The sequence below is a fragment of the Asterias rubens genome, chromosome 8 (genome assembly GCF_902459465.1).
Source record: "Asterias rubens chromosome 8, eAstRub1.3, whole genome shotgun sequence".
In the NCBI taxonomy this organism is placed as follows: Eukaryota; Metazoa; Echinodermata; class Asteroidea; order Forcipulatida; family Asteriidae; genus Asterias; species Asterias rubens.
The window spans coordinates 17,820,484-17,835,015 of record NC_047069.1 but is presented as its reverse complement, the minus strand read 5'-3'; the positions used below and the strand labels follow the sequence as shown (position 1 = coordinate 17,835,015).

The window sequence follows — 14,532 nt, the reverse complement described above, 5'->3', positions numbered from 1 at the left end:
TTTTACATGATGATACTTCTTTCTATGGGTTTTTCAAAAGACTGCAGATGTTATTTTTTTTAAATAAAAAGGCCTGTTCTGCTGCAGCCAACAACAATAGCACGTTAGCTGTAGCCAACAGCCTTAGAGGGAGCCAAAGTTGATGGCCATAGTAGGTGGCTGGCTCTTCTTCTCTGAAAACATGCATAGCTTCGTTATAAAAGTTAGTATCAAAAACTTTCTTTAAAAAAATACAAATACCTGGCTGAAATGTGCCACTTATATCTTTTAGTACTCCCTCATGGCAGCAAAATCACAATCACATGAACATTATCCCCTTTACAAAACTAGTTGGTTTTATATTTAAAAAAAGCACCAATAGTAATTTTTTTGTAAATTAATATTGAGAGTACTAAAATTTCTTAATAAATAAACTTGTAAAAAAAAGTTAAATACTACAAGTTTTTATCTAGATCTAAAAAAAGTAGATAGGTACACCTCTAAAAAGAAACACAGCTTTAAATATTTTCATTAAATAATTAGTATAAAAAATGAATAAATCATGAGTTAATTGTCAAAGAAGTTTAGTGCATCAGACTTAAGTTCTCAAACTGTGTCATCAGAGGGTGAGGCGATTGCAAAGTGATAGTCGTAACTCATTTGCACGAAAATGCTTTGTGCAAAAACAAATGTATATATCCGGCGCATAGTTGTTTTGTGTGTATGTCCTAGCTATTTAAAGATAGTGGACACTATTGGTAATTGTCAACGACTACTCTTCACAGTTGGTGTATCTCATCATAAGCATAAAATAACAAAGCTGTGAAAAGTTGAGCTCAATTTATTGGTCATCGAAAATAATAATGAAAGAAAAAACACCCTTGTCACACGAAGTTGTGTGCTTTCAGATGCTTGATTTCGAGACCTCAAATTCTAAATCTGAGGCCTCCAAATCAAAATCATTACTTCAGAGGGAGCTGTTTCTCTCAATGTTTGTATAACCGCTCCCCATTACTCGTAATCAAGTAAGGTTTTATGATAATAATTATTTTGGGTGTCCAATACCAATAGTGTCCACTGCCTTTAATGTAAAAAAATGTTATCATTACTTTATGTAGAAATGCCACTAACAAGTTTAATATTGACAAGAGTAATAAATAACAAGAAATTTGCTCTACATTTTGCATAGTAATATTTTACGTAAAAGGAAAACTGATAAATGGGTCAAATTGTTTTTAAATTGAGTTCAACACAGCATTAAAAAAGATGGCTCTTGCACAAACTTACATGATTAGCACCAATAATTTATATTTGTAGTAGGCAGCGAAAACATCCCTAAAAATCATGTTAGAATACCCCAAGGCTGGTTGTGGTCTGACCTAATAGATGCAGGCCCTGGCCGAAGCTCGGTCTTCTAGAGGAATAGTCGACAGATCTCTGGGACACTCTGAAAAACAATCAAATTAAATTGTTTCGTTAAGGTAGTTCTTCAAATTTTTTATCAATCCAAGCAATAACATTATACTGGACACTTAGATATTTTAAATATATTACCCTTCAAAAACAGAAGTCTTTGTCATGGACATCAACTACATTTGTTAAGAGCAGTTAAGAGTAAACAAAATTACTAACTAAACTAAAAAATAATTAACTATTTATAGAGCACCTTATGCAAGGGCCTCAAGGCGCTTCACAGGTAAATGCAGAAAAGCAAAAAGTAAGTAAGTAAACATCAAAAGGTAAGCCAAAATACAAGTGACAAGAGACAAAAAGTCAGTAAAAATCTAAACGTGAAAAATACTCAAAGCCTAAAACTACAAATTGAAACAAGTTTTTAAAAACTTGACAATTAGCTACAAATTACAATCAGTAAAATATGTATATCGATGGGTGATTGGAGCACGTACACTCTTGGCCTACAATACAGCATCTGGCTATTACAGTTAAATGATAGCAAATTAAAATAATGAATACAAATTTGCACAACAAATGGGCAGAATACTGTAGAAAAAAAACCATAACAACATAACAATGAGGGGGAGAGGTTACCATCACAGTATACAAAGAAAAATGCAAATGTCATAATAGTTTGCAAATTGGTAAATGGATTAGTAAAATGAACACAAATATTTTAATTTGATTTTTGGGGTTGAACAAAGAATTGACTAGAGTGGAATTCGAACCAATGACCTCCGGATTAACGTGCCGGCAGTCCCTTGTGGTTTATATTGATATTTTAATTTGAGTTACACAAATCAAAAGTTACTTTCCTTAGCATAAAATTTGAATACTAATAATAATAATATCAAAGTGTTATATAGCGCACGTGTCTACCAAACAAGGTACTCAAGGCGCTGAGTATATATACAAACTTTCAGAAAGATACAAGTCAGAGTTTTTATAAAAAGCTTTGTCAGGTTTCAATGAAAAAGAGAGCCACTACTGTTTAAGTAATAGGCTTCAAATTTCAATGAGGAAGAGGCACAGCATCTGGAACTCCCTACCACTTAATCTTAGATCTTGTCTTTGTACCACAAAATTCAAATCTCTTCCCAAAACTTATCTTATGTCGCAGGTTTTCAAGGACTAATTTTGTTGTGTCTGTTTTGTCGTTGTTTTTGTTTTGTTTGTTGGTTTTACTGCGCCTAGAACACCCAGCAGGGTGGATATGTGCGCATTACAAGTCTTATTATTACTATTATTATTAGCAATTTTCCTCTGGTAAAGAGCACTTCTATGAGGAAATTTAAATTTGTATTGGAACTTTGCAAAAGGCACCCCAGCAACAGTTCCAGGCACCACGGCAATTGCTATGGGTGCTGTGCAGGCCTGATACTTCACGGAGGCAACGAAGGTGATTGCCCTTGAAATGCTTGAATAGAAATTAACAATTTCCTCATAGGGTGACCCTTACCAAGTAGAAAGTGCCTTGGTGCCCTTTCCTCTTTTAGAAACAAAGCATATTTAGGCCTGAGGGCACCACAACAAAAGTTCCGGGCACCATGACAATAGGCCTGGGCGAATTATTCGAATATCCGGTTAATGGCGAATAGGTTTTCCTATCCGTAACCGCGAATGCCTTTTTTTTCTTAACCGGATATCCGCATAGGGCGCGAATACCTATTTATAAACCGGATAGTTCTGTAATTACAACCAAGTAACCGGATATTCTTTAATATCCGAATATCCACGGACGTCGGGCGACAACTGATATGAATGTTTTGTCTGAATCCTTCTATTAAGACAGCATAAAACAGCATAAATTAAGTATTTAACTATGCTCACCTTTGTGAAGAGTTAAAACAATGACATTTCCGACGTATTTTGTTCAAAGATTACAAAAGTAAATGTTTTCCTTCACGCACAGAGTCAATCACGATCAAAAGAAAAAGCAAATCGCCATCTTTAAATTAGATCCGGTCATTTTTATGAATGAACTGAGTGACACTGTCTAAAACTAATATCAATCCGCCCATAAGATCTCATTCACAAACGAACAGCGCCCTCTTTTTTTTAATAGCGCCCTCTAGCGGCGAAAAAACTATTCGAATATCCGGTTAATTTCGGATAGTTGACCAGCGGTATCCGAATAACAAAATTTCACTATTCGCCCAGCACTACATGACAATAGACCGATCCATAAGGCTCGGTTAGCAAGAACACGTGAGCCTCTCAAATGCATTATAGAACAAAATGCCTAGATCGGCCGTAGTATTATCTTCTACATCTATGCTCCAATGCCTTTCTGCACAACTCTGCCGCGCACGCCAAGCTTACGCACACGCATGTAGGACTTTATTTTGTCGGACTTTTGGTCGTGCAATGGGTTGTGATTGGTCAATACGCAGTGGTGGGGGAGCTTAATTGATTGGTCTATTGCTATGTGTGCTGTGGGTTATTTGAACAGTTTTGACTTACTGGTTGTGCAGCGCTGACCATAGAAGCCAGTCCCGGCACACTCACAGGCAAACACACCTGACTTGGTCTGCAGACAATAACCTTTGTTTCGACAGTGGTTCTTCTTGCACGGGTCAGCTGTGGACAAATCAACATTTCAGACACTTATGAAATTCTCAGCAATTTCAATAAGATAGATAGATAAAAATGGTTTTATTAATAAAAATTGTCTTTATAGCACAAAGGCTGAATAGAATTAGATTTATAATTGTTATTGTCTGCATCATAAATACAAAGAAATTTAGTTTCCGTTGGAACATAAAAATAAAACAATTGTTACTTAAAAACAATGATTACACAGATTAAAAGGACAGAAATATACATACTCATATAAATAAAAAACATCCACCTAAATAACAACTCTAATTTTTCATATAAATAAAAATATTCTTAATTCTACAAAATATATATACATGTATATATTTTAAATAAAACAATCTTGATAATCTGTCATCTCCTGAACCACCAAGTGAAAATCTTATTGTGCTCTGGCAATATCAGATCTGTGGTCAGCGCACTAATGGACAGTTATTGGGCTAGAGTTGATAATTCCACGCAGTCACAGGCTTGAGCTGTAGGCCTATGACCTGACGATGGTCCCCATTTAACCACACAAAACACAATGTCCACAGAATTACATTAAACTTAGACTGTTTGAAGATATTGATAGTAGAAAGCTTATTACCTTAAAATATTACTTTGAACCTGAGTTGCTGTAGTATTTGAGAAATGAGTAAAACAATGTCATGAAAATACGTTTTACATGCTGAAGTAACTGTTGGGACTTGTTTTACTCATTTCTCAAAAACTACAGCACCTCGGCAAGTAATATAAGATATATAAGAGAATATAAGTAATATAAGGGAAGCTTTCTTCATGTGTCATAATATAATCTGTGGACATAGTGTTTTGCCCAGTCAGTTTCCCTTGTGGTTTATATTGACATAGTGTTTTGTGATACAAAAAGTACCCCATCCCTTTAAGGAAAAATAAGGCTACATGGATGAAATTCTTTTGTTCATAAACCTGTCAAAATCTAGGCTTTTATGTAAACAGTCTTCATAAATCATGTTTAGTGAGAGAGTAAGAGACAAACACAATATTAAGTGCAAAGTACTGTATATCAAAGTGTATGGTTGCTAGGGTAACCTTAATCTTGAATGTCAGGGACCTGTGACAGCGCAATTTTAAAGAGATTACAAACTGGTGGAGTTGGAAGCACGTTTATTAAAAAAAAAAAAAAATGCCCAGGTATAAAGGAATCGTATACCTTTGGTTTTTAGAACCGTTTGATTGTTTTAATCCTATACACAAACTAACCTGGTTTTACTTCAAAAGATAGTAGAGCCAGTTTTTTTTAGATATCGCTGAAAATCCAGAGCGGTTATGTCCACGCAGGAAGAATAATCAGTCATTGGAAATCACACTGAGAAACGTATACCCTGACAGAAACGTTTCTCAGATTCAAGATTTGGGGGATAAAAACTTAAATACATTTTTCCATAACCACATTACCTTGAAGTGAAATGATTCTTAAAATGCTTTCAATCCTTTTGAAATGAAATTTTCTCAGTCTGAAAACATTGTATACATTTTTATTTATAGGATTTAACCAATCGAAGGGTTCCAAAAACCAAAGAGCAGTAAAACAGCAAACAAGACAGTTAGGTTTATTTAACTAGCACAGATATATGTTATTGTAACTGTCTGGATTTAACCATTAAAACCAGAACCAGACAGGAACTGACCTTCATTTTCACTACCAATGCTAATCCTCCTATATTCTGCTTTAAAAAAGAATTTAATCACAATGTTTTTGTTTAGGTTTGGTATTCTGCCATAAAGCAGATTTTGATATTTTCCTAGCAGAAATTTAAAGATATTTGGACAAGAGTGCGATGGTCTGAAAAGGGTGAACTCTGTTGTTCCTGGTCTTGGCCTTGGTGCCCCTTTAAATGTTTCACATTTACTTCAACACTTTCCAATCGAAGCGCCCTTTGCAAAATTAAATTTCAGGCCAGCACAACAAGTTGCTAAGCATAGGAAAAGCAAAGTACTTTTTCGAGTTATATGTAAAAAAACAAACAAAAAAAACACAAGGTTTCTATACTTCCACAATAGTGGAACAGTAACACCATGGTACGGAAATACTGTAATTACTCAACAGCTTGATTTCTTGAGGGCAGTGACCGGTGAAGCCCTTTCTGTTCTCCCGCTGTTTTGTCCACTAGAAACCCATAGAGCAAGAACACCCAAGGCCATTTCATGTATTCCCATTCCATATCAGGAAAAAAACCTTTCTAACCTCAGTAGGAAATATCAGAGGGAAATATCAGTGAGACACTAGTGGTTCAGAGGCCATGGCAAGTGAATTTTTCAGAAATCATCTTAGTCCAGCCATTTTGATCCTGGTAGATCGCAAAACTCATGAATTGTCTGCTAAACCAAGAGAACTTGTATCAGGGGGCAGGGGGCGAAATTGCCACTTGCCCGCTAGCATCCGGGACTACCAGATTTAAAGCCGGGCTACTGATTTTTCCAGTTTGAAAGCCCGACGGGCTAGTGGAAAAATAATGCAAAAATCATCATCACAAACAATAAAGAACTGTGCTATGGTGTATTGTAAAGTTTGAACCATGACGCGAGACATAATGTGTCTTTCGGGCTACCAAAATCTCATCAGGGCTACTAAAAATTCTTGGTTACCAGCCCTGCTGACTACCATGGAAATACACTTAATTTAAATTAGACCCCTGTTGTATGCAGTACAAAACCCCAAAGATGTAAGAATTTTAACAGCATGGTATTTAGCAAAGCAAAGGAAACGTAAATAAATAAATGATCACATATTTCGATCCTCGGAATCTTTCTCATTTTGAGATATTTTTTAAGTGTGTTATAAATGTTTAGAAACAAATCAGTTATTATGCCCCAAACTCAGATTTTGTACTAGAGTTTCTTCTTCCTGCTTTGACATAATTCACTCCAGACTTTCAGTGATTAACTTTTCAAATGTCTGTTTTGTGGTATACTAGAGTGTCATGGCCGAGTGGTTAAGAGCATCAAATTAAAGTTCTGGTGCGAATTCACCGGAGTGTGGGTTCGAATCCTGGTCGTGACACTTGTGTCCTTGAGCAAGATACTTTTCTATAATTGCTTCTCTTCACCCAGGGTAATAAATGGGTACCTGCGAGGGTAGAGGTTGATATTGTGAATGAAAAAGCCTTTGGAGCGATATAAACTGTTGCCCAGGTTGTATACTCCCAAGGGAGCTGAGAAACATTAAAAAAGGATGTTGTTGGCCCTATGACCAGGGCACTAATGTAAAGTTAGATACGGTTATTGTGAAATGCGCTATATAAGAATTGGTTATTATTATTATTAGTAGTAGTAGTATACTAAATATAGGACTAAAACAATCGAACGGTTCAAAATACCAAAGGTATAAATAATTTGCCTTTAGAATACTTGCGTAATGTAATACGAGACTGTAACAAAAGCATTCAAGTAGAAAGTGGTAAAAAGAGTGCGAACACTCAGTCAGAACAAGCAAGGAATGAACACGTACAAATGTTACACTGTATGTTGTTTTCAATCCCAAATGAAGCTTTTACCATGCTTTTACAACCAGTGTACATACTCCAGTGAATACCTCCCATTCAGGGGACAAAACCAAATCCCAGCCAATATCTTCCTACTCATTGTATAGAGGCCCAGAGGGGTAATCCTTCACAATGGAATCGGCCAGGCTGAAACACTCAGTTTCCTGCCTGTGGTTGGAGCTCTTCAATTGTCTAAACCATTGGGTTGTAGCTGAAAGGCCAGTTCATCAAACCCAAACCACTAAATTATTGCCTGTTATTTTGTCTGGCCTCGGTAGGTTTTTCAATGTTAAGTGGTGATTTAAAGTACATGGGACATTTTGCTGAACTATAAAACAAGGCTGCTGCTTAGTAGAGCAACGTAATTAAGCAACGGAAATACCTCCATACTGGAAACACGTAACACATAGAGTTTTAAGTACATGTAACTTCATCCAAAGTTACCAGCTCAGGTGCCTACTTCATGTTTGTTGTGTTGTCGTTTATCCTCTGAGAAAGACTCTGCTAGGGTCGAAACGTCAGGCCATTACCTATTTTTTGCATTTATCCAAATTCATGAAAACAAATGTTCAGAACCACTTGTACCCCAAAAAGTTTTAAATTCAAGTATAAATAGGATTTGAATATTATATATACAATCAAGTGCCTTTCTACTGGGTTTTTTTTAAAGACAGAGGACACTATTGGTAATTGTCAAAGACCAGTCTTCTAACTTGGTGTATCACAACATATGCATGAAATAACAAACCTGTGAAAATTTGAGCTCAATTGGTCATCAAAGTTGCGAGATAATAATGAAAAAAAAAAACACCCTTGTCACACGAAGTTGTGTGCGTTTAGATGGTTGATGAGGTCTCGAAATCAAATTCGTGGAAACTTACTTCTTTCTCGAAAACCACTCCACTTCAGAGGGAGCCGTTTCTCACAATGTTTTATACTACCAACCTCTCCCCATTACTCGTTACCAAGTAAAGTTTCGTGCTAATAATTCTTTTGAGTAATTACCAATAGTGTCCACTGCCTTTAAACGATATGAAACAGGTCTACACGGTAGTAACTTTTTGTTTCCAATTGCTATTTTTAATATTAAAAAATAAAAAATAAATCAAAGCTACAGCAAGAACGGTTGCTTTATGATAAAAGTTATATTTTGAGGAAAAATTACAAGTTTAACTTTCAACCTAAAATTTATAACATGGGAGGCAACTTACGATAAAGCGCACGTTGGCAACGCTTCTGGTCTCTAAAGGCAAATGGGTTACGACACGCCATCTTGGTACCGCAAACGCACTGTTTCCCGTCGGCGTTACATCCAGAAAATTCTTGCTTCTCTTCACAGTCTCCAACAACTAGAAAGTAGTAAAATGAATAAGATGGATTTAATTTAAAATTGACAAGTTCACAAACACTATACACCGATGGGTCAGATTTAATGGACCAAATAATTGGAAAAGTCTTCCATAGATAATTTATGACAGCAAAAAAATGTATGGTACAAACAATTATATAAATATTTGGCAATACATGTTTTTGTCAATTCAATGTTTGTTTACATCACCTTTAACTGTGTTTATACTGTAGAAAAAAAGTTGTTTTTAATTCACTTTTTTATTTATGGACCATAATTAAAGGTGGACACTATTGGTAAAACCTTACTTGGTGACGAGTAATGGGGAGAGTTTGATGGTGTAAAACATTGTGAGAAACGGCTCCCTCTCAAGTGACATGGGCCTAGTTTTCGAGAAAGAAGTAATTTTCCACAAATTTGATTTTGAGACCTCAGATATAGGTTTTGAGGTCTCGAAATCAACCATCTAAACACACACAACTTTGTGTGACAAGGGTGTTTTTTCTTTCATTATTATCTCAAAACTTCAATGACCTTCGATTTTCACAGGTTTGTTATTAAATGCATATGTTAAGATACACCAAGTGAGAAGACTGGTCTTTGACAATTACCAATAGTGTCCAGTGTCTATCTTCCTTTTTATCAAGTTATTTTTCTGCATGTGGCACTAAATGTTATTAATTAAAAAAACTGAGCTGAAACAAACTTTTGTAAAGAACAAAATTACACAGGCATGATTTATAAGCAAATAGTGATAAATAAATACAAGGTTCTCCCTTGACTTGACAAAGGTTCGCCTGCCAAATGCTATCTACGTGAAAAGTGGTTAAGTGGGCTAGCTCAGAACATCAGAATTAAAAACGCAAAGCAATATGAAATATGGACTAGTAAAAAAGCTGTCAGAATAGTGAAAGAACAAGGCAACTGTTCCCAATAGCCAGTCACTTAAAAAAGTTGAGGACAAACTCTGATCAAAACTGTCTTTAAAAACACACACAAAAAACTTGACGATAGATTGCATACAAATAATATGAGCATATTTTCCTGATCTGTTTTATGATTTTGAAAGTAACCACATAATTTATCCTAGAGAATTTATCTGAACACATTTTCTGAAAATTTGTTTCTCAATTATTATGAAAACAATTGAACCAAGATGTGTGTTGATCTAAAACAGTAAATACCAACACCACAAGGTCAATTGGTGTACCATTGCACCATGCTGCGCTGCTGAGTTTATGACACATCCAAAACCAACAGGACCACATTCAGCCTCTAAAGGTCATAAGGTTGCAAGGTCAAAATCAAAGGCAAGAGTAATGTTACATCTGGAAGTCACCCAGCCTGTTATGGCCTGTGTAAGCAAGCCACACTGAGTACTACGGTGTGCTTTCACTCCTGCCAGAATGAAATCTACCATAGCATTCCATCTGCGCTACATATGGGTCAAAGCTGTGTTGAGTTTCAGCATGGAGCAATCTAGTTTATCGCTACATGATTTCAGTCATCAAACTTAGGACTGAACCATTTTTAAAGGAACGTTACAGAATCGGTTTTTGCTAACAAAACAGTTGCTGGCAGTGTAGGCACTTTATGTAATCCAACATATTTAATAAACTGACAATCCTGTAGAAGTTTGTGATCGATCAGCCATCTGGGTCACGAGAGAATAGTGAAAAACCGATTAAAATTTTTCATTGCATCTCTTCAAAATAAAAATGAATAAAACGCTCACTGAGCGATAAACTCCAAACGCGAAGTTATATTTATTATTTCTCATCAAATATGACATTTCAGACAGAACTATTTCAAGGGATGTTTTCTACTATCATCATCATTAGACCGTGTAAGTTTTATGTAAATCTGTGATCTTCACAACTTTTGTTTCTTACCAATTCTGTAACGTTCCTTTAAGTTAGAGACTTTCATGATACAGTTACGGCAAGCCTAACTATTCACTTCTGCTCTACACATTTGACTTTGCTACTTCCATTGCATTCATTTTAATATTTCATATGTAGCTGTACAATAGGATTGTAAATTTCATGTAATTTTATATACTTGACGAATAAACCATTCAATTCAATTCAATTCAATTCAATTCAACTATATCGTATTTCCGCCATGCAAAGTTTAAAATCCTACTAATTTAAGTTACAAAAATTTCTACGTACTGTTTTTTTGGCTTAGGCCTATATAAATATACCTCAATGTTATCAAGACGAATTTGAAATGTCGAGAAATGTAAAGGGACTAAGGGGCCACGATTTGAAGATAAATAAGGAACGCAGAGCTAGTAGAATTCGTCAGAACAACTTCACACAGAGAGTCTGTAATGTTTGGAGCAAATTACCAGCTGCAGTGGTTCATTCTCTATCAACAAACGTCTTCAAAAATGGCGTTGAGGACTACCTCACCAAAACATTGACATGTATCTAGCTTCGCAGGATGCTCACCACATGATAGTACAATCACTTCTGCTCTACACATTTGACTTTGCTACTTCAATTGAATTCAGTACTTTTGCAGTAAGTTTTGTGTGAATATGGATGGGCGTTTTATAAGGCTTCATTTAGCCTTCATTATACAGTGCCCGAATCTACAGGTAAACAGGAATTTTTTACATTTAACGCCTCTGGCAAAAATACGATCTCCCAAATAATCAGGACTCTTCTTCAGTTGGAATGAGTACAATTTATGAACTCATTATAATGTTTTTGCAAAATGCCAAATCTCTGAAAATAAAATTGGCAAATAGACAAATAATCTACATGTTGTACAATGGGTTGACTAGTCTATAGTTGTTATTGCTTGAAACTTACCAGCAGAAACAAGAAGGAAACAAGAGAACAGTAAGAGACAGATACGTAGACTATCCATGCTTGAGAGGTTGGTTGAAGAAGACCTAAGTAATGGTATCAATGGACAAAAAAGATATTAAAACAATAACAAATTTGTTTATTAATTTTGGTTTTTACCCATACACCGATGGGTGTTAAGAATTTTTTAAGAATTTGTTAAGAATTGTTCCTGGCATATTTTGACAGGAGACACGATTAAGTATTCGACTTAGCTACAAGACCTCCAGCCGATTTCACAAAACGCTAAGATCAATCCTATCTTGAGTTAGGACGAGTATCCATCCTAACTTAGGATGGGTTCAATGCGTCCTACGTATTTCGATACGGAACTTAACTCGTCCTAAGTCCTAGGATTAATCCCAAGGAAGTTAAGAAGAGTTATGTGAAATCGACGGCTGGTAAAATTGTAGATTAACAGCAACACTTGATTGTGTTTCCTAAAAGGAAAATCTGCTCACTTTTTAAAATCATTTTAGCTTTTTTTTTTTAAGTAATGTAAACCATGCTGAAACCATATTCTACCTCCATGCTGAAACCACCATAAAAGTGTGAATGGACGTAAATGCAGGCTTTCTGAAAATAATTTGAGTTGATTAGCAATCATTTTTGTTTTAATTACTCTCAGATTTCAAATAAGAAAATGGACTGAAAGGTTAAGGTTAGGGTCTACTTCTCATGGAAATTTTAGTTCAGTGTGAGTGTACACACCCCCCCCCCCAAAACCTCAAATGAATAAAACTCAAGTCTGCATTTTTCTCTTATTAATATTGAAACACTTTTTGAGTGGTTTCGGATACAAAAATTACAACCATCAAACCGTAGTTGTAAAATGAAAGTGATAAAAGACTGGCAATACTTAATTTTCATAATGAAATTTAAATAATAAACTTCACGCAGGGGCTATCGCTTCTGGACCCGCCCTTCATCCACTACAAATCACAATCACAATGTGTCAACAAATATCTCAGTTGATCAATCCATCCATGATCAATTCAAACCTGGTGTCGTTTGTATGAAATGAAAACTGAGATATTTAAGAAGACTGTAGACATATGTAAGATCAAACACATAACAACCACTGATGTTTTTGCACCAGTGCACTCAAAGTCCAAGGCTTTGTCACTTTTTGTGGTCACACAACTGCCCGGGGCAAACGGTGCGGTTTCCCTGCACACCAACCCTGCTTGTCACCGCACTCGCTGCATGCTTCGTTCGATAGATTTGAGATTTGAGTTTGTTTAGTCAATTTACGCCACCCCATTTTGCTCTGTTAAACATGAAAGCTACACAAGTTACACTGCAAAATGAAGCATGTTGTTAGGTTTATCAATTCTAAAGGAGTTCAACTTACCGAAAGATGGAAATCAGTTCAGCTTCGACGTCCAATCCAAGCAAAAGGGACTGAGAGTGAAAAATCGGCGTTCGATGACGATCGGGAAAACAACGAGAAGGACAAAACTAACTAGCTTTTCTTTGACGATTCGTAGGGCGCCCTCAACACTCATAAGTATTTCCTAAAAAGTTTTAATACGAGGCCCGTCGATCTTGAAGATGCAACCGACTACGAACGATATCAGAAAATTATAGTGGCTTATAGTGACTTATAGAGAATCAAGTGACTTATAGGAAATTCTAATGTTTTACAAAATCCAATGGGGATTTTCCCGTGAAAGGTCCTGGGCAGAAGTTAAGATAAATAAGATTACATCATATAGGGCTACCCACCTACCTGGTTGAGCTGTACATCACGTTTGAAGAGAAAGAAACGAATAGCGCGCGAAGTTTTCGTCTCCAAAAACCGACTTTCTGGGATGGGGGAGCTTATAGCCAAATCACATTATTTAAAACTAATCGGGTTCAATCCGGAGTCTGACTTTTAAAAAAGAGGGCATGTACCGATTATGTCGTTGATAATAAAATTTATAATAAAGGTTGACAGAAGATCAACTGAATTTAAAGGCATCGCACACTATTAGTAATTACTCAAAATAATTGTTAGCATACAGAACTTACTTTATAACGATCAATAGAGAGCTTTTGATCTACATAGCATTTTGAGAAACGGCATACTCTGAAGTAACACAGTTTTTGAGAAAGAGGTAATTTATCGCTCCAAAAATTTGAACTAATAAAATACTTCAGGCCTGAAGCCTTTTATTATGCATCCGAAAACCCACAGATCAATTTTTGTTTAATTTTTTTTTTCTGTAATTCCAAACTTTCACAGATTTGTTGTGTGTGTATGCATGGTGTGATACACCAAGTGAGAATACTGGTCTTTGACATTACAAAACTGTCCAGTGCATTTAAGATAATGTGAAATGATTGCATTACTTCCTGTAGGCTATGCCTCTGGAATGAATATTTTCGAGGAGCTTCTTCTGGAAATTAGTAAACTCAAACGAAAGAAGTAGCTCAAATAGCATGATTTCTTTAGGCATATCTGAAGAAATTAACAAGCCCTTTTTTTCACATGGCATACATCTACAAGTCTAAATTCAGACAAGTCTGAATTTGTTTAAATTCAGACAAGTCTGAATTTGTTTAAATTCAGACAAGTCTGAATTTGTTTTATCATTTTCCATTTTATTGCTTCAGGCAAAAACTCATGTTCTTCTTCAAAACATTAATTGTGTGAAGAACTCAAATGATGGGACAAATGAATACAACAAATAGATGACACAAAAATGTTATTGTTTAATATTGTAAAAAGAAAAGTAAACAGACAAACAAACTCTTTAAAAAGTGATTTTAAACTTATTCAAATAAATAACCAATACAATGA

At 35.6% G+C, this 14,532-nt stretch overlaps 1 protein-coding gene across 1 annotated transcript; it reads right to left on the bottom strand.

The window, feature by feature from the left end:
- Nucleotides 1–1,006: 1,006 nt before the first annotated feature.
- On the bottom strand, nt 1,007–13,192 carry LOC117293720 (protein glp-1-like). The gene is made up of 5 exons (XM_033776142.1): nt 13,099–13,192; nt 11,709–11,791; nt 8,750–8,887; nt 3,898–4,014; nt 1,007–1,426 (listed from the first exon to the last, which is right to left on the bottom strand). The coding sequence occupies exons 2-5, from the start codon at nt 11,764–11,766 to the stop codon at nt 1,359–1,361; spliced, it is 381 nt and encodes a 126-aa protein (XP_033632033.1). The 5' UTR covers nt 11,767–11,791; nt 13,099–13,192; the 3' UTR covers nt 1,007–1,358.
- Between the last annotated feature and the right edge of the window lie 1,340 nt (nt 13,193–14,532).